This window comes from Somniosus microcephalus, chromosome 28 (genome assembly GCF_052327205.1).
Source record: "Somniosus microcephalus isolate GS21.2 chromosome 28, FLI_Smic_1.0, whole genome shotgun sequence".
In the NCBI taxonomy this organism is placed as follows: Eukaryota; Metazoa; Chordata; class Chondrichthyes; order Squaliformes; family Somniosidae; genus Somniosus; species Somniosus microcephalus.
The window spans coordinates 30,832,552-30,850,969 of NC_141014.1; the positions used below are offsets into that span (position 1 = coordinate 30,832,552).

General features: G+C 44.8%; 2 protein-coding genes across 4 annotated transcripts in view; one reads left to right on the top strand and one right to left on the bottom strand.

Moving 5' to 3' along the window:
* Window positions 1–1,423, top strand: part of LOC147099494 (serine/threonine-protein kinase BRSK2-like) — a 191,057-nt gene extending 189,634 nt beyond the window's left edge. Inside the window, exon 19 of the mRNA XM_085969685.1 lies at window positions 833–1,423. Coding sequence (XP_085825811.1) covers window positions 833–1,017 — 185 coding nt within the window. The 3' untranslated portion in view covers window positions 1,018–1,423. The remainder of the gene's footprint in view (window positions 1–832) is intronic.
* LOC147099495 (MOB kinase activator 2-like) overlaps window positions 554–18,418 on the bottom strand; it is a 43,125-nt gene continuing 25,260 nt past the window's right edge. For 2 of the 3 annotated variants that reach the window (XM_085969687.1, XM_085969686.1), the window contains exons 2-5: window positions 17,941–18,104; window positions 14,107–14,200; window positions 12,454–12,578; window positions 7,087–11,899 (exon numbers count right to left, since the gene is read on the bottom strand). In XM_085969687.1, coding sequence (XP_085825813.1) covers window positions 11,631–11,899; window positions 12,454–12,578; window positions 14,107–14,200; window positions 17,941–18,104 — 652 coding nt within the window. In that variant the 3' untranslated portion in view covers window positions 7,087–11,630. Of the gene's footprint in view, window positions 628–1,416; window positions 4,726–7,086; window positions 11,900–12,453; window positions 12,579–14,106; window positions 14,201–17,940; window positions 18,105–18,418 lie in introns of those variants that run through there. The other variant, XR_015073930.1, reaches the window with a different exon arrangement.

Genomic DNA, 18,418 nt, shown 5'->3' on the forward strand with positions numbered 1-18,418 from the left:
CAGGTGTGTGATGTGTGGCAAAAATCCAGTCGGGAAAAATAGCCGTCCGAAACTCACCGTCTAGGCTCACGCAGGAAGAATAGGTGAGGTACTGAAGGGTTAGTGACTGTGAAACCGTACCCCAACAAGGAGTCAGCACTGTCGGAAGGGTAGAGAAGACAATTATTTCCCCTAGAAGTGAGGTCAATAACCAGGGTTATTAACCAGGATTTAAAGTAATTGGTAGAAGGATTAGAGGGGCGTTGAGGAGAACTTTTTTCACCCAGAGGGTGGTGGGGGTCTGGAACTCACTGCCTGAAAGGGTGGTAGAGGCAGAAACCCTCATTGCATTTAACAAGTACTTGGATATGCACTCAAAGTGCCGTAACCTACAAGGCTACGGACCAAGAGCTGGAACGTGGGATTAGGTTGGATAGCTTTTTGTCGGCCAGCACAGACACGATGGGCTGTATGGCCTCTTTCTGCGGCGTAAATTTCTATGATTCTATGAATTAATGGAAGAATCAGGAATGGCTGAGTGAGGTAAAATGTTAAGATGATTACAGGACAATAATTTGAAACGGATTATTTGATTTTACTGAAATAGAAGCAGAGAATCGCTGGGAACGTGCAGCAGTCTGTCACCATCTGAAAAGAGCAGAAGGCACCATTAATATTTCAGATGGGGACCTTTCATCAGGACGTTCAGAGCAAGGGTTCCTTCCTGAAATGCTAACCAGTCTTTTCCCAATGGTGACCCACCCAGATGTGTGTTTCCAGATTTTCACCACTAGCAGGTGGTTCTTATTTTGCCATTTTATTTCACACTCTCTCTCTCTCTGTGCCTCTATAGATGAAAAGAACGGGCAGTTTAGCCATCCTTCAGGGACTTCAATCCGAGGGGCCCAGAGCATGCCCAGGGCGTGGAATGATTCAGAGTCCGTGGAGCACTTCAGGCGAGGAGACTCCAAACACTCGTCCTCTTTGAAAGAGAAACCCAAGCTTTTATCTTCCAATGGCACACAAAGTCAACCGTAGAAATCAAGCAAAAAAAAACTCTTTGCAAACGAGGCACCTCCCGTTGTCCTTGTGCGGATGTAAATATCTTTAAACATGAAGAAAAACGGAACTGAATGCGACCTCTATAGTCCCATTTCATTTTATTATTTAAGGATTGTGCGGGCCGCCACTCGAGGTTGGGGCCCGCGCCTTCTGAGTTGACGCACCCATGACACTCGTGTCTGCTTCAGGAAATTATGGGACTCGTTTCCACAGTAACCGTCTTCAATGGACAACCCAGTATAACGTCGGACTGAGGGATGAGGTTTATGCCCTGCAAACATTTCCCCTCCACCTCTCTTCCCCTACTCCAACTGAAAAAGCCAGAAGGGAATGTGGGTTGTGGGTTGGGGGGGGTGGGGTGTGAAAACTGCTTACCTCCCAGATCCACGCAGATATCCAAGGCAACTCCGGCCAGGAAATTTAGCAGAATCCTCTTCCTGTTTGCATCCAGCACTTTGTAGTCACGTGGATAGGGTTGGTGCAGGTAAAGTCAAAGGAAAAGCAAGTACTTTTATACAGTTCTTTCCCAGTTTATTGCTGACACTGCAGGCTGGTAGAACCAGGCCTGTTTTATGCAAACGTTGCCCGTCCTGCCCTAGCCCAACGCAAGAGGCTTCAACAGCGACTTATAGGACCGAGCGCCACTGAAGCACAAACCGTCAGTCGATAATATTAAGTGAATGACTTTGAAAGGGCAAAAAAAAAAAACTCGGTTCCTGTTTGAAAACTTGTGAGACATTTCAACTGTTAAACACCGTTTCTATCCCTTGCTCCAGGCTGCAGGGTTGTAGAGAAACCCACTCCCAGAACGGTGTGTTCAATTCACTATGCGGGCAGCCACGTTTATTTTTGCATTATTTTCTGCTCTGTGTCCGACACCATTGCGGACAAGCCTCCCATTAAGAGCGGTCCCAGGGCGCCTGTGTTATTTGAATAAAGCAATGGCTGAGAATATTTTTTTTTGCGGCTCAGCATTCTGAATGACAATTCGCTGGAATATAGACTGTTTATATTGGAAGACTGGGCCCCACCACTGGTCTGTGTTCTAGAATAGAATGTAAGACACGGTGATGAACCACAGGAACTGGAGTCTGGCTCTGGTGCATTTCTTAGGAACATAGGAACAGGAGTAGGCCATTAAGCCCCTCACGTCTGCTCTGCCATTCAATTCAGGGCCAGTCTCTTCTAATGTGGAAGTTCTAAGAGGTTCTTTTTAACACGTTCGGCCCTTCAACTCACAGGGGTAGAGCTGGACAGAGAGAAATAGACAGGGATGCAGTGAAGTAGAGATGGAGACAGACGGAAGAGATATGGTGAGATAGAGACATAAGGGTCGATTTTAACTGTTCCCGCCCAACTTCAAGGCAGGAACTGTTAAAATCAACCTCATAGTTAGAAGCAAAGAGAAACAGCGACAAAGAGAAAGAGAGACCATCGGGGCTAAAGAAAAATGAAAGAGCTACACAGAACCAGAAAGAAATAGCCAGAGAAAGATGGACACAGTCAGGAGTGACCAAAACAGCCAGAGAAATAGAACCGATTCCAATCGAGTCTGCAGCAAGAGCTTTAAGATACTCAGTTTTGGTGCTGAGTGCGCGATCGCCACCACCCTTCTCTACACTCCACTTCGATATTTGGCCGTTATTTGAAACCAACATGGGTGGCAGAGTCCCTCCTCACAAGCCGAGAGACTTTGTCATCTCCATTCCAACCAGAATTGGAATTGGCCAACCTTCCACCAAATGGAATATAGGAAAAAAAACACCTCACACAAATGTAATAGTACACCCAGATGTATTTAAAAAGCCTGTTCACCACCAAGTAGGGTTCGCTGAATGGGCACTAACCCCATCGGAAAACTCTTCCCCAGGCCAGTTTCTGCTCCTAAAGGCACTGACCTTTGCTGGGGTACAGTTTTACAGGAGGCAGCAACCCATTCTAGAATCTAGGGAATTCTGGAAGATCAAAACCAATGCATCCACTATCTCTGCAGCCACCTCGTTTGAAACCCTAGGATATATAGGCCAGCAGGTCCTGGGGATTTGTTGGCTTTTAGTCCCATTAATTTCTCCAGTACTTTTTCTTTACTAATATTAATTACTTAAAGTTCTTCAGTCTCATTAGACCCTTGGTTCCCCGGTATGTTTCTTGTGTCTTCTACTGTGAAGACAGATACAAAACATTTGTTTAACGTCTCTGCCATTTCCTTGTTAAAATTTCTCCTGTCTCTGCCCTCCAGTGGCCCTTCTTCAGAAGCCTGGATGGTGAAGTCAGCCACAAACCTCAGCCCTGACCTCAATCTGACATCCACACTGTCCCGCAAGGGAGTGGGGGGTGGGTTGGGGGTCACTGGATAGCTATGAAGAGCATTCCCCCACCAGTCACTGGCCTAGGACACCACTACATCCTGAATGCTTCCCCAGCTGAGATTGACTGATAACCCACAATAAGTAGGATGTAGGAATGGTGTGGAGAGGCAGAGTCTGGTACACAGATTCGCCCTGAAATTCCATGGGATTCTCCCAACATTATGGTGGGTCTCTGCTGTTTGCCTGGAGGTTTCTGGTCGATTTCCGTGGGAGACCTGGTGAACACCTATGGAATTTAAGGGGTGTAGTGTTTGTGGTGGAAGCCACACCTCTTGCACAAAAAAACTTCTCTTCAATCAGCTCATACTCCACAATGTTGAGATAAGCTTTCATTATCACCAAGTACAAATGAGGGAGGACATTTGACCCATCATCTTTCCATAGCAACCTGCAATCCCAACACAGCATCTAACTGCCTTGTGAATGACTCTGGGCTTTGTGTCTCCTTTATGCGACCCAAAGAGAATGGCTTGGTTAGGGCAGTTAAGGCCTTGAGCCTCGACAAAAAAAAAAGCCCCCCACTGCCAGCCTCTGTTCCTCTTTCCCACCTTCCACCCTATCAAAGACCTTCCCTTTTGTTCTTTCCTCCCCTCCCCTATTTCCCTGCACCTATTACATCTCTAACTTTTTCCAGTTCTGATGAAAGGTCATCGACCTGAAACGTTAAACTCTTGTTTCTCTCTCTGCAGATGCTGCCTGACCTGCTGAGTATTTCCAGCATTTTCTGTTTTCATTTCGGTTCCTCCCTCTGTGTTTTATGTCTATTGGCAGAGACTGGGGAAGCTGGCTAGGGCATCAAAGGAAGGAAGTTAAACACAAACTGCGCACAGTACCAATATCGATCTCCCACTGTGAAAACAGAATTTAATAACATAATTGGCTTGGAGAGTAATAAACACTGAACCTGCTCCAGTTTGAATGCATTGGTTCCCCTTGGTTGGGGTGAGCAGGGGGAAAGGTTGTAACGTGAAGTTTAGACTCTAGGCTGAACAGACAAAGCATCCGTCCTGTGTGGTTCTGCCACCGATATTTCTTTCCTAGCCCCTTTCCTGATCATAGTTCTGTATGTTGAACAACTGTATGTACACAATGTCCAAGTGTGTTTTTTTTAAAGTCAATATGCAGTAAAGCTGAATGTGCTGTATATCCAGTTCAGAGATTATTACACAGTACAGCACTCAAAGAATTAAAAGTTTGCTACGGATGATTTTAAAAGCAGCAGGATGCTTACATGCAAGGTGGGGTTTTTCTCTCCGCCCGCCACATGTTTTCTTTGATTCCATCGATATAGTACTTCCTCATCAACTGAACAAACCTGTAAATTTGTATATGAATTTAGTGGGCTAGTTTAAATTAACAAATAAAGTCATATACGAGAAATAAGACAGTCTTTGAATTTATTTTTTTTAATGCAAAAGTTCAAACTGCGCAAATAGCATAAAGGGATGGATGCAAAGCACTATTGTTTGGGAGTGCTGCTGACAGTTATGTCCCAGAGGATCTAACTCCCGCACTTGTGGCGCTTGGTAGATTTGCTGCTTCTTCTGGCTCTAGGCCTACTCTCAGCCTGCCCAGCCGCAGTTGTTGCTCCTGCCCCTGCTGGGAATCATTGCCAATTCCTTTCCTTGCTCCCTGAAAAGAGGCAGCAATGGACTGCTTTTGGGAGGAGGATTGGATTCCTGCTTCCATGAACTTATGGTTTTCCCTTCCTGTGGGAAAGTGCCGTGTCTCTTGGAAAATGCCCACAGTGACATTAAAAATCAGTGGCCCAGTGCGGGATAATTTGTTCTATTGTTGTCGTGTAAATGGAGGGGAGGAGGCAAACTACTGTATCCACTGTCAATGGGGACGAGGAAGTAGAGGAAACTCTTTGGTATCCGGCACCAACGGGACCGGGATGGTGCCGGTTGATTAAAAATTCCGGATGACGGAGAGGGTTATCTACCGAGGCTATTTTTAACAAACAAAAATTTAAAAATCAAGAAATGTGCAATATACAGTAAGATGGAGAGACACATAGTACCCCTGTAAAATGGCGGACCAGAAGAGACTACCGGCAGCGCGGGAGAGTCAGACTCCTGTTATTGAGGTGTTCGGACTTCCGATAGCGCCAAGAAGCCGAGTAGTGGCAGTTTGGAGAACTACCCCCACTGACTAACTCGGCCACCGCGGGAGACTCGGACTCGGCAACATTGCCGGTTATTGAGGTGTTGTTTTCGGAGTATGAATTTTGCCGGTTAATAGAGAATTCCGGCTATTTAGGTGCCGTTTAAACGAGAGTTTCCTGTACTATACTCACTAATAATGGGGAATACAGTTCTTCCCCAACCTTCGGACAGCTTTGTAAGATACCTTAAGAGTGGCCCATGAGCAAGTCCTCGGTTAGAATTGTAGCTCGCAAAAGTAACACTGAAGTATTTTAAAACCATGTATTGTTTTCAGGCTATGCTTTGCTTCAGAAGGACGAGTTACTCGGTAAAATTGTACCAGGCAAAATCCCCATACAAACCAGTGGAAGGATTTGGGGTTGACCAGAGGCTATGGGACCCTGGTCTTTGCATCCAGTTATTGGACGCAGCTAATACAGACTAGAAAGTCCCAGATTTGTTTCTTAGTCTGTGCAAAAAGTTAGGTGGTTTCAGCCAGAGCAACAATAGGGCCATTACCATTGCCCTCAGCACCACTGGGCTACGAGGAGAAATCCGGTGCCCATCAGAAAGGGTCTGAGATCAGGACAGAATTGGGTTCGGCAATGCTCCACAGCCCACCCCCAGTTTAGACTTGCACATCAAGAACGTCAACCGACAATGGGGACTGGTGCCTGTAAAACAGTGGCATACTCAGGAGGAGGAAAGTTGGAGCAAGATTTTTATATTTTTCTTCTTTGCCAAAAGGGTGTGACCATTAATTAAGAAGCTTTAGATCAGAGCTTAATATGGAAGGAAACTTTTTTTTAAAAAGTGGATCGCCTGTGACATTGCAACAGTGTTTTATAAGGACGCGTGTTATACCATGTAACATTCTGTTGCTAAGGTGAAGCTGTATCCCCTTTAAGGCCACAGCGTCTAATCGCTGTTAAGTTAACACAGGGTGAAGTCAATCACTGACTTGCTCTTTGATATTATTTTGCATCTGTGACCAAGTGTAATACTGAATACAGCTAGAGTACTGCGGACAGTTCTGGTCACCACATTACAGGAAAGATGTGAAAGATGGGATAGTGAAGGTTTACGAGGATGTTGCCAGGACTGGGGAATTTTAGCTATGAGGAAAGATTGGATGGGCTGGGCTGGGGTTGGTTTCTTTGGAACAGAGGAGGCTGAGGGGAGACTTGATTGAGGTGTATCAAATTATGAGGGGCCTAGAGTGGAGGGGATCTGGAACTCACTGCCTGAAAGGGTGGTAGAGGCAGAAACCCTCATCACATTTAAAAAGTACTTGGACATGCACGTGATGTGCCGTAACCTACAGGGCTACGGACCAAGAGCGGGAAAGTGGGATTAGGCTGGATCGCTCTTTTTCGGCCGGCACAGACACGATGGGCCGAATGGCCTCCTTCTGTGCCGTAAATTTCCATGATTCTATGAAGTGTGACAAATACATGCTAGATGCAAGACAGCAGGAAAAAAGAGTTTTGAAAAATCTGAAAAAATGCCAGAAAGCACACACGTTCAGCGAATGTTAGTTATTTTTTTATTTTACAGTATTCTTGTTTTGAGATGCAATGTATGATCTTAAGAGTTTTATTACATCCAGTATTAACAGACTACTATAGGCTTCCTGTAAAATAACAACTCATTGTAGCAACAAGCTAGCACCTTCCGTGCAGTTGTGGGTTGAAGCCAAAACATCCCTTTGATCTGGTACTGTCAGCTTGTAAGCACGCTCTTTCCTGTTAGCCAATCATTGAGTGCACCAACCGTGACAGTGAACAACAGGGGACCCCGCACTATCCTATCACACCCATCCCAAGCCTAAGGGCTCCTAATGAGAGAGGAATAAAATCAAAAGTCTACAAGAAATCCAATCAAATGACATGAAAGATAACTGGGGTGCAATTTGTCTCAAGTGTCTCATTATAGTGCACCAGACCTGGCAATGTTTCAGGAACCCTCGTCGCTAGTTCAGAAGTAGTCAGCAGCAGAAATCAAATTAAAAGATTATTCAAATTCAAAGATGAGATAGATGATGCAACAGAAATCATTATGTCATCGCTCCTCCATACCCCCAGCCACTGAGATTGAGAATGATTCTTCCCTCAAAGAGTGAACTCAACTCTCTGCTTTCTGTGGGAGTCAGCCACATGGGAATGTCAGAGAAAAGTTCCACCTTGTAATTGCACGGAGAAGTGGCTAAGCTCATAGCCCAAGTCAAGCAGTGGAGTTCCACTCCATTAGCCCGGGAGTGAAACATTCAGAGAACACCTACATCTGCTCAATCATTTTATATTTAAAGAAAACCCATTATATGTGCCAACCAAAAAGGATGTCATAGCTTCAGACTGACAGAGACTGGCTTCATCGCCACTCAAGAACATCAGCACAGTCCAACATAGCCTTTAACCCCGATATAGATCTTCAAACAACGTATGTGACCGCTCCTGCTACACGGCCAAATACACCCAGTGGTTCTGTCACCAAACAGAGTCATTTCTACATGTTGTTTCAATATCTTTGCTCCGCACACAAAAAAAAATGAAAAAGGGTCAAATTTAAGTCCTGCACTTGCTAACACAACATACAGTGGACATGGCAGGGAGTGATCATTCTGGCTGCAAAAACACCTTCCTGTGACGTCAGGCAACATAACTCATTCATACTTGCAGCTCTCATGAATTCAGCCCGGAGACGCCGCCTTGGTTTGCAAACCCCGCACTCCCAGTCATGCAGGCACTGTTTCTACAAACGACGTGACATGGCTTTCTCTAATTTCCCTGTCCCTCCACTACACAAAAAAAAAATTAAACAACATTTAGAATTGCAAATGATTTTCGACTCCGAAGCAGGCAGTTCCTCCCCTCTCCAACCTCCTCCCTTGATGGTGCTTTTCGCTTGAGCTGCCCACTGCCTCCTGTTTCAGGAGAGGGACCTCTCGTGTGCTGCTCGCCTGCATTTTCCCTCAGCCAGTCTCTGTAGGCGCACAGGATCCAGAGAACAAAAGCATAGGGGTCAACGCGGTTACTGAACTCAAACCAGTACCCTTATCCTGAACAGTAGACCCACATCATCCTGAAGCTCTCAGTTCCCGGAACCTGGGTTTGCTTACACAACAGAGTGCAGTAGAGAGAGAGAGAGAGAGAGAGAGAGAGAGTAATCCACACATCTGCTGCTGGCTACACTCCTGTAGCCAAATTTAAACCCACTCAAATCCCGGATTAAAACTATCATAATACGCACTTATACCATGCTTATATAGATGGTGCTACCGGGTGCTCCAAGCACCAGCCAGTCACTCCCAGTGAAGTGATCGTGCGGCCTGTGTTCTGCTCCAGTCAAAATTTAAAAAAAACGCTGCACCCCAAAATAAATAGTATTTGCACTGGACAGGAAAAACAACAACAAAAATCTTTCAGCCACTGCCGAGATTCTTAAATATTTTATAATAACCTTTGCGAAGACGACCTTACCGCGGAGCAATCAGGATAAGGTTAATAAAATTAACAGATTAATAAATGTACTGAAGTACATCGCATTGTTACGGTCTTTAAAAAATAAATGTGGAAACATAAACCTGGCACCTCATAAACCCAGTCCACTTCAGATGTCTCAGACTGAGTGTGCAGTGGTGGCTAGTCACCCCAGTTTAACAAGTGGGCATTTCTCCTCCCAAACACTGGCCTTCACTGTAAAGTTGGCTCATTTAAAGTCAAGTGGTTACCACCTGTGCTCTAAAAACCAAAACAGAGATAATTAAAATTCAAGCTGATTTACTAATGATCAAATGAGCTGCTCATTTCTAACCTCCCCTTTGTTTCCTGGAGTGGTTGGCCCTGACTGGGGTACGGTTCCACTGAAGCAGTATTGGAGAATGAACACTCTTAATTACAGCCATTAAAAACAAAATTTTTAAAACACACATCCGACAAGAAATGAATTAAAGCACAGGCACGGACCGTGGGATTCACTGGACTTCAGTTATTGCCAGTACGCAAGATCTGTGCTTTACTTACTCTCTCGTGTTCCACAATTTACCTAACTCACATTCAACAGAGAAAATGGAGCGACTCTTTACAATGTTAGAACTATTCTGATGTCACAGCAGTTTCTTTGGCCCCAGTTCTTACAAAGATCATGTTAAAGAGAGCGGAGAAAAGAACTTAAAAATTCCTGTGCGTCAAAGCTTCTGTTGAACACGCACGATAGAGGAGGGTGGAGAAAGAAGGAATTAAAGGGGGGGCTCATTAATGGGTCACGCAAACCTTTCCACTATGATAAAGACCTTTTGAACCTGCTCCAGAATCAAAGCTCTCGGGAAAATACCGGGAAAGTGTCAGGACATCGAGGATACCGTTCGTAGCTCCTCAACTCTTCTGTGACCACAGCGGGGTCACGGCAGCACAAGAAGAAAGTGCTCGCAGGCCAGTGGGTGTGTTTGCTTCAATTAGTCTTATGCTCATATCCCAATACACAAGATTAAAATCGTGACCAGAAAAAAAAACACAGGAAGCACAATCCAAATGGTTTCAAGACTTAAACCACTGTTTCCCACTAATCACCTCCCAAATGATATAATCTAGGTGTAAGCAGGGGGAGGGAGAGCTCGGACCTTTACCAGCGATGCTCTTTTTATTCCATCATGTTAAACTTGATTCCAAACCATGCTAGGACAAGGTGCAGTAAAATTCATACAAATGACAAGATGATGTAAACCCACAGGCACAAGGGGGAAGTGATTCATACCCAGGATTCGGAGGTCATCAGTGGAACTATTTTCACCTATCCCACCACTCCCAAGTCAGTAGTGTAATACATTAATATAAAAAGTAGAATTTTCAGCAGTCTTAATCCTGCCCCACGAACATGGACTACAGCACAAACCAGCCCTAATTTGGCACCGCCTGGTAATCTCAGGAGGTGGCATGGGTGCGAGAAATGGAAAAATGCCACAGTGGCGCAGCAAGGCGATGCTTCTCCGAGAGTGTGGCTGAGGCACGTTGTTGGGATGGTGCAGAGCGGACTTTACTCTGCAACTAGTCCATGCTATAATTGACCTTGGAGTGTTTGATGCTGACAATGGAAAGGGTTCCTTTCCCCAGCATGGGCTCCTTTCAATCCGGTGAGCACAAAAATTTATGCCAGAGAGTCAAATATATACCAGTTTTATGGAATGTTCACGGCCACAGGTAATTTTTTTGTCTGAAGTCATGTAACATCAGCGCCACTTCTGGACTCACGGATAACTCAAAGATTGCATGCAGGATATAAAACAAGTTGTAGGTCACGAAGGACCTTCTGATCTATTATGATCGTTAACTGTAGGCTATCCTCAATAGAGCTCACTCGATGGCACTAACCAATAAAACAACTAGAAAAAGGGAGCGGGGGGGGGGGGGCGCGGAGGAAAAGGGGACAGGAATAGCAGCATGCCCCTTGAATCAAAAGCCGTCTCCAGCTTGGTTCCAAATATACCCCAGGAATTGCTAACAAATAAAATCAACAAAAAAAATACCTACATACATACAGCAAAGCCTTTATCCGTTCTATCCCACAACCCGTATAATGTTTCTCTAAGGATCTTGCCAATCTCACTGCTCTGCCTGCAGATTTGGGGCATCCGTGCCACATGCCGTGCCAAACCAAAGAATGGTAAATGGAGTACCTAGTGAAAAACTGGATACTTCACCGGTGACAGCGAGTGGCATCAGTTATTTCAGGAACGCCGACAGATCCATAACTAGCAGCAAGCAAGTTATGGCAATCTTCTGCAGAAGTGAAAGAACTCATTACGCGCCATCACTGGGGTGCTGAAGGGGAAGGGGGCTAAAATAACACCATAGAGTTTAATATCGGTAGACAAAGATGGTATTCAGTGAGGCCATCAGAAAGGATAACTGCAGTACAGGGGGTTCGACGTAGTCACCATTTTGGGCCACTTGGAATCACTGATTTGTTGGTCACATGTTACTTCAACGTTGCCATGGGCAACATGATCTCTGAAGTTATTATTCTTTCCGCTAAAGAAAATATTTCTAATATCCACAATGTGCACTGGCCGCCCGGCTCATCTGTGGTTGACATGGTTCTGGGGCTGCGGTGCACCACTGAGGAGAACATCCGTTAAGTCCCTCATCACGGCCGTTTCCTTGGGGTCGACGAGATTGAACTCCCTGACAAAGATCAGAAAGTGTGTGTACAAGGTATTGAGGTGTGGGTACAGTTCAAGGGCCACGACTTCCTTGAAGTGGGCACAGTAGATGTGAGCAAGAACGTGGAAGAGGTAGCGGCTGATCTTCTGAACGAGCGATTCAAAGGAACTCGGGAACTCTTTACCTGTCGGCAAAATGGGAGACCAGTCAACTTCACAAGGGCAACGGCTCTTCTACATATGCTTGGGCAGTCACAGGCACAGGCAAGCATGCGCACACAGACACAAAACAGATTAATGGTGGGTGGGTGAAGTTTTTGTCCCATATCCAATTGATGCATGAGAAACAGAACAATTATAGAATTTGTCCTCCTTTCGATGGATGTGAAGTACAAAGAGAGGATTTTGAGCTGTTTAACACCATGGTAAATTTTGAAGGTTATAGGGCAGTCACCGATTCACCGTCCGCAGTCTGAGGCAGTGCAACAAATGATATTAAAGTGCATTGGCACCAATGCACTACATACATCTAGGTTCGTATAAATCACTACAATACTTGTTTGACAAGCAATCATTTTGGGAATGAAAACCAGAGAGTAAAAGTCAGTTTACAGCAGACGCATAAGCAGACCAGCTTCCTGTTTGCATACAAATGCCCTATTTGGTTTTGGACAGGGCAACGGTTCGCAAAAGCATCACACATGGGAATGCATTTTTTAAATTCATTCGAAAAACTCACCGTACTTGGTAGGGAAGATTTCCTCATCGGTCAGTAGTTTTTGGATGTGCGTCATCACTAGGTCAATATACTGTGGTGCAGTACACTTTATTTTCTTCCCTCGCTCATCTGTCCAGAAGTACTGACTGTAACAAATTACAGGAGACAGGATGAGCAGAGCTCAATAACTGATCTGCGTGGCCGTTCTTCATGTGCCAGCCTGGATCAGTGAGCGTCTGTAGACTATTCAACTCTGAAGAGCATCACAGCGAGCCCAATGCTGCCCTGACATCAACTAAAGCATATTTAGGAATATAGAAACAGGAGTCGGCCATTTGGCCCCTCGAGCCTGTTCCACCATCCTATTAGATCGCAGCTGATCTGTACCTCAACTCCATTTACCTTCATTTGTTCCAAATCCCTTGATTCCCTTAGCTAATAAAAATCTACTGAACATTTCTATCGACCCAGCCTCCATAGCCTTTTGGGGGAAGCGATTCCAACTCCTAAATGGCTGATCTCTAATCTTAAGGTACAATCCAGTGACTCCTGCTGGGTAGTTATCAGAAATGGCAACTGTGGCTAATTCATCCCTTTCAAGCCCAGCAACACGGAGGCCAAATGTAGTGCCCGCACCACTGCCCATTGCGATCAATAGACCATGTATCAAACGGGGGACCTATCGGGGCTTATGTTGCACGGTGCCGCATGGTGCTTTTAGTCCCTAAGCCACTGGGGGAGCTCCACGTGGTATTCTGTCAGGTAAGTGGGTTGCAGGCGCAGCGCTCAGAATTTAAACGGCCATTAGCAATCGGATAGGTGGAAAAAACACCAAAGTGTGCTACACTGACTATATTACTAGCCGGGTTAACGTAACAATAATTATTATACTTGCAGGAGTGTTGCATCATCATCATCAGGCAATAATTGCAAAACTGTAGTTTGCTGTGGTGGGAGAATGCTCCGTGTATATATGTCAATGATTTTTTTTTAAAATCAGCTTTAGAATGTACTTTTGGGCTGCTTTGATTTGCTGGTTGGACAGCAACCCACTGCCCGAGACAGGGACAGATTGCCTGCCACATCACTGGAGAAGATGGAATGATGGGGCTTTTTTTGGTTGTTACGGAGATGATGTTCATTCTTTTTAAGGTATTTTCTCTCCCTTCACCTTACTTGGATCTCCCTGCACTAACTCGAGCCAAAAAAGGCAGGTGGGTTGGCCCCCCCAGGCTGCTCTGTAATGCCACCAGCCTCAACAGTAAAATCCAAGGAACTGGGTGCTGTTCTCCGAGCATTTCCTTTTCACCTCTGGGACCTGGGTTTTCATCCAGCCCAGACCAAATGGAACAAGGATCTCCGCTCTGCAAGCTGCAAGTGAAATGAGTTGGGCAGTCTCAACCTTATCAACTGGCTTTCCCTTCAATTCTCCTGCTCTATCTGTAGGAATGGGCCTGAGCTCCACATTTCTTCTTCTTGCACTCTGTGGAGCTGTGCGTTGATGCTGTGAGCATCTATGCAATGACTTCATCTGCAATTCTAGCTGCTAATTACTCCTTAAATGTAACACATCAGTGAATTATATCTCTGTAGGGAGTAGTTCCACTTAAAGTAAACTTAAGTACACAATTAAATATGTTTCACACAACTCTTTAGCAAGTGAAAAGTACTTACGTATTACACGCATTCATCACTGGACAGGTCTCTGCTGTGCAGAACTCTGAGATCGTGCTGTACTGCAGGTTTATGTGGTTGAAGAATGTCATTGCTATCAAAACAAAAATAATTAGGAACAACGTGTGAGGCAGAATGTTACAATCAAAATTAATTCCTGTAATAACAATGCTCTACTCTATTTTCTTCCTCTCAATGACAGCTCCCATATCAGGAAAATAGCACTAACATCTACTGATATATTGACCAAGAGCTGGAAAGTGGGATTAGGATGGACAGCTCTTTTTCCGCCAGCACAGACATGATGGGACGAATGGCTTCTTTCTGTGCTATAAATTTCTATGTTTCTATGACTACAGAGAATAATAATGGATACCCGAGAGTTACTTACACACTAGAATCTAATCAAGAAATTCTGATGGTTTTTAAGATTTCTTATTTGTCCACATGCCACACATTATTCTACGTCAGCGAGTAATCTGCTCCAAGGGCTCTGCCCAGGAACTCAGTGTCTGACAGGCCAGTTTTGGATGCCTCACCCCTCTGTTTTCTCTTCCACCTTGTAGGGAAGTATCTTGCCTCCATTTACTAGCTCCCCCTTCCCAACAGCTTACCTGCAATAAAAAAAACTTACCTCATATAAAACTAGTCAGAAAGCCTGATCCCTCCTCTCCAGGGGATAGGTCTCCTGGACAGCCTGATCTCATCAGCTTTTGTCAGTATTTCAATTTTTTAAAAATGATTTCCTCGTGCCCCCCAAAAACAAAATCCTTCTCAAGGTGCTGGGTCTTATTGGAATATGGTTCATGGGCATCAGCACCCCTCAGTACCTCATCCAATGCGTGAGCCTAAAGCACCTGCAGGCTATTCAACTGTGGTGGAAATCACAGCCAACCCGGATATCATCCTCTCCCAAAGTCCAGCAGGGATCACTGGATAGCTGAATTTTCCTCTTCCTAATGCAAAGGTGTGGAGGCCAACTGTTGGTAAACCTACCATTGACCAGGCTGACATCAGCTAACTTTGCACAAGCTGGGAATCAGACCTGCAGCTCCTGGTCTGAATGGCTCAGTACCACACCGTGCAGTGTATTTATACCCTGTAAGCCATCCAAGGAGCACAAGGTTAATTGTTATGCATTAATATTTTTCCAGTCTGTGTAAAGGTGCTCAAGAGTCCAAAGAGAGATTTACGATCCTGCTGACAACTCGGCCAATGCAGTCTACAGAATCTACTGGAAATTAATTTGAATTATTGTGTTGCAATCAAGAAAGAAGCATAACAAGTCTTTAATGAATGAGAGTGTTCACGATGGTACAAAGCAACAGAATGGGAAATCAATACTGTACTTTAATGGCTTCACTGCCTGAAGGAGGAAGCCGGAGAGTTTCCAGTTCAGTTCTTGATTAGTGCCCCATCATTGACGAAAGAATGCATTACCAGTCCAGATTACACAAGAAACAGGTTATATGTTTACCGAGCCCTCCAGAGACTCACAGTCAAGGCCGCTGATTTGTGGTTTAAACAAAAAAAAAAGTGCAACCGTAGAATGTGATGCCCAAAACACCTGCAACACCCCCTATAATCAGATTAACAAAAACAAGATATGCCTCATTCAGTCACCATAAACCAGCGCCCTGCTCACCACAAGTGTGCACAGGCTACAAATGAGAAAGGAAAGAAAGAAATAACAGAAAACGCTGGAGAAAACTCAGCAGGCCAGGCAGCATCCGTGGAGAGAGAAACAGAGTTAACGTTTCAGGTCTGGGACCCTTCGTCAGAACTGGAAAAAAGCAGGAATGGGAATAGATTTTAAAGCAAGTTGGGGGCTGTGAAAAGGGGGAGGGGATGAAAGAACAACAGGGAAGGTCAGCAACAGGATAGAAAGCAGGAGAGATTAAGAGACATTGAGAGACATTGAAGGCCAGAGGAGGTGGTAATGGGACAGGTTAAGGGACAAAGGATGGCTCGAGATGAAGTGTGAATGGCCCTGGCAGAGTGAAGGACAGCTGCCCTGTGGGAGGGAAGAGAAAAGGCCAAACAAAAGTGTGGATTAAAACAAAATCTAATATCTAGGGGCCGAGGTTAGGATCTGCAATTGTTGAACACTTTGTTGAGTCCAGAGGGCTGTAGAGTGCCTACTCGAAAGAGGAGGTGCTGTTCCTCGAACATGCCCAGAGAAAGAAAGATATTGCTTGTGAGAAAGAAAACAGAGGAAGTGAAGGGAAAAATAAAAAAAGAGAAGTCTGTAAACGCAGCATGCCATTGAGCATCTGAAATAGAAAAGACAGGTTGTGTTTGATGGCCATCTCCCATCAGCTGAAGGCTGTACTTCCAAAACATGAACTTACCTTTTTCCTTTCTGATGCTGACAGCCATGCTGTATATTGCAAGCATTTCGGTTTGAATTTTTTGATTTCTATCACTGTATTTCATTTCATCATCATGACAAAGAGACCCATAAGAAGTATGGAAGAACAACTTGCTGGGATGTCACTTTCTCAGTGATTAATGCCCGTGATGTTTTGGTACACGGCACAAATAGCTGGCGTACTTTTGCAGGGTAAAAAGTGGATTAAAAGTACTTTACAACAAATGTTGAACTCGATGTTGAGTCCGGAAGGCTGTAAAGTGCCTAATCGAAAGATGAGGTGCTGTTCCTCGCGCTTACAGTGAGCTTCATTGGAACAATGTAATAGGCTGAGGACAGAGAGATCAGAGTGGGAGTGAAGCGGAGAATTAAAGTGGCAGGCGACCGGAAGCTCAGGGTCACCATTACGGACTGAACGGAGGTGTTCCGCAAAGCAAAAAGGTGTCCCTCCTAAACCCCGCCCCCCCCCCACCCCCGTCTCTGCACCTGTTTAATAGCTGTTACATTTCCAGCTTTTTCCAGTTCTGATGAAGGGTCCCAGACCTGAAACGTTAACTCTGTTTCTCTCTCCACGGATGCTGCCTGGCCTGCTGAGTATTTCCAGCATTTTCTGTTGTTATTTCAGATTTCCAGCATCCGCAGTATTTTGCTATTACATTTCAGCAAGGCCCTATTGCCTAGTTCAAGTGGGCATTAAAAATCTCATGGCAGTGTTCAAAGAACAGCAGAGAGTGCCCTGGATAACAGTCCTCCCTCAACCAGCAGCACTAAAACAAAGTAAACGGTTACTCATTTCTTTGCTGTTTGTGGGATCTTGCTATGTACAAAATGTTTGCTACAGTTGCCCATATTACTGAGACTTTAAAATGAGTAATTGTAGTTGGAAAGTAATTTACTGTATGCAAAGCCCTTTGGACATTTTAGAGAGATGTGAAAAGTCTCTCCAAGAGTTTTATTGTACAAATATTGATAAATGATTTCGGTCTCATCCCCTCCCCATCAGAAGCTTCCTCGTCTCTCTTTATTTTACCAAATACTATCAGTAATTCTTCCAACCTTCTTGCACCCCTAAGCTACAAATACATCACCAAGTGAGATTGTTAAATAGTACTGAATGTAATGTTTAATCTATACATTTTTCCCCCTCTCTCCTTTAGAGCTTTCTATACCAAGCGCCATTTCCTGGACAACAGGAGGAGAACCAACTGACATTCCCCCAGGCCTTTGCAAATGGCCTTCCTCAGAGGGCCGCTGGGGTATATGGAAGAGCAGCTTACAAGATGACTGGCTCACCAATTCCACCCCCCACCTCCCCCATGGGAAGTGGCTAGCCTTTGCCTGGACACACCTAGGAACTCATTGTATGGAAAATTGGAGGAGAGTAAACTCCACAGCACCAATTCACGGCGCCACCACACCATTCCCCTGCCGCTAACCTTTAGCTTACTGTTACGTTTACTCACTGTTATTGGCCAACCATTCATTCTGGTCGATTTCACTGGGCAAGGTCACAAGCATGGGGAAATCCGCATCAGACACTCGAGCCGAGGTGTACTCTGCATCTAGATACAATTTCTTCTCCTCAGTCGAAGGCAGTTTATCATCTGGCTTTGATTTTGCAGTCTTCCTGAGAGAGAGAGAGAAAGAGAGAGAGAAAGAGAAAAAGAAAAACTATAAATAAAATCAGAAACAGGTTGCAAGTTTTGTAGCATAAAACATGCTCCTTTTAATTGTAGGTACAAGTCAGGGGTGTTCTCTGTTATTCTAGTCTGCCACCATTAGTACATTCACTCAGTTTAATATCAAACTACTGCACATGAGCAGTAAAGAGAGCACAACCTCATTAATAGTGTATATAAGCAGCCACCAGCAGTAGTTTGAGAGTTTTCAGGTCAGGTAAGTATTGCGTCCAACAGGACTTCAATCCATTTTCTATTTATA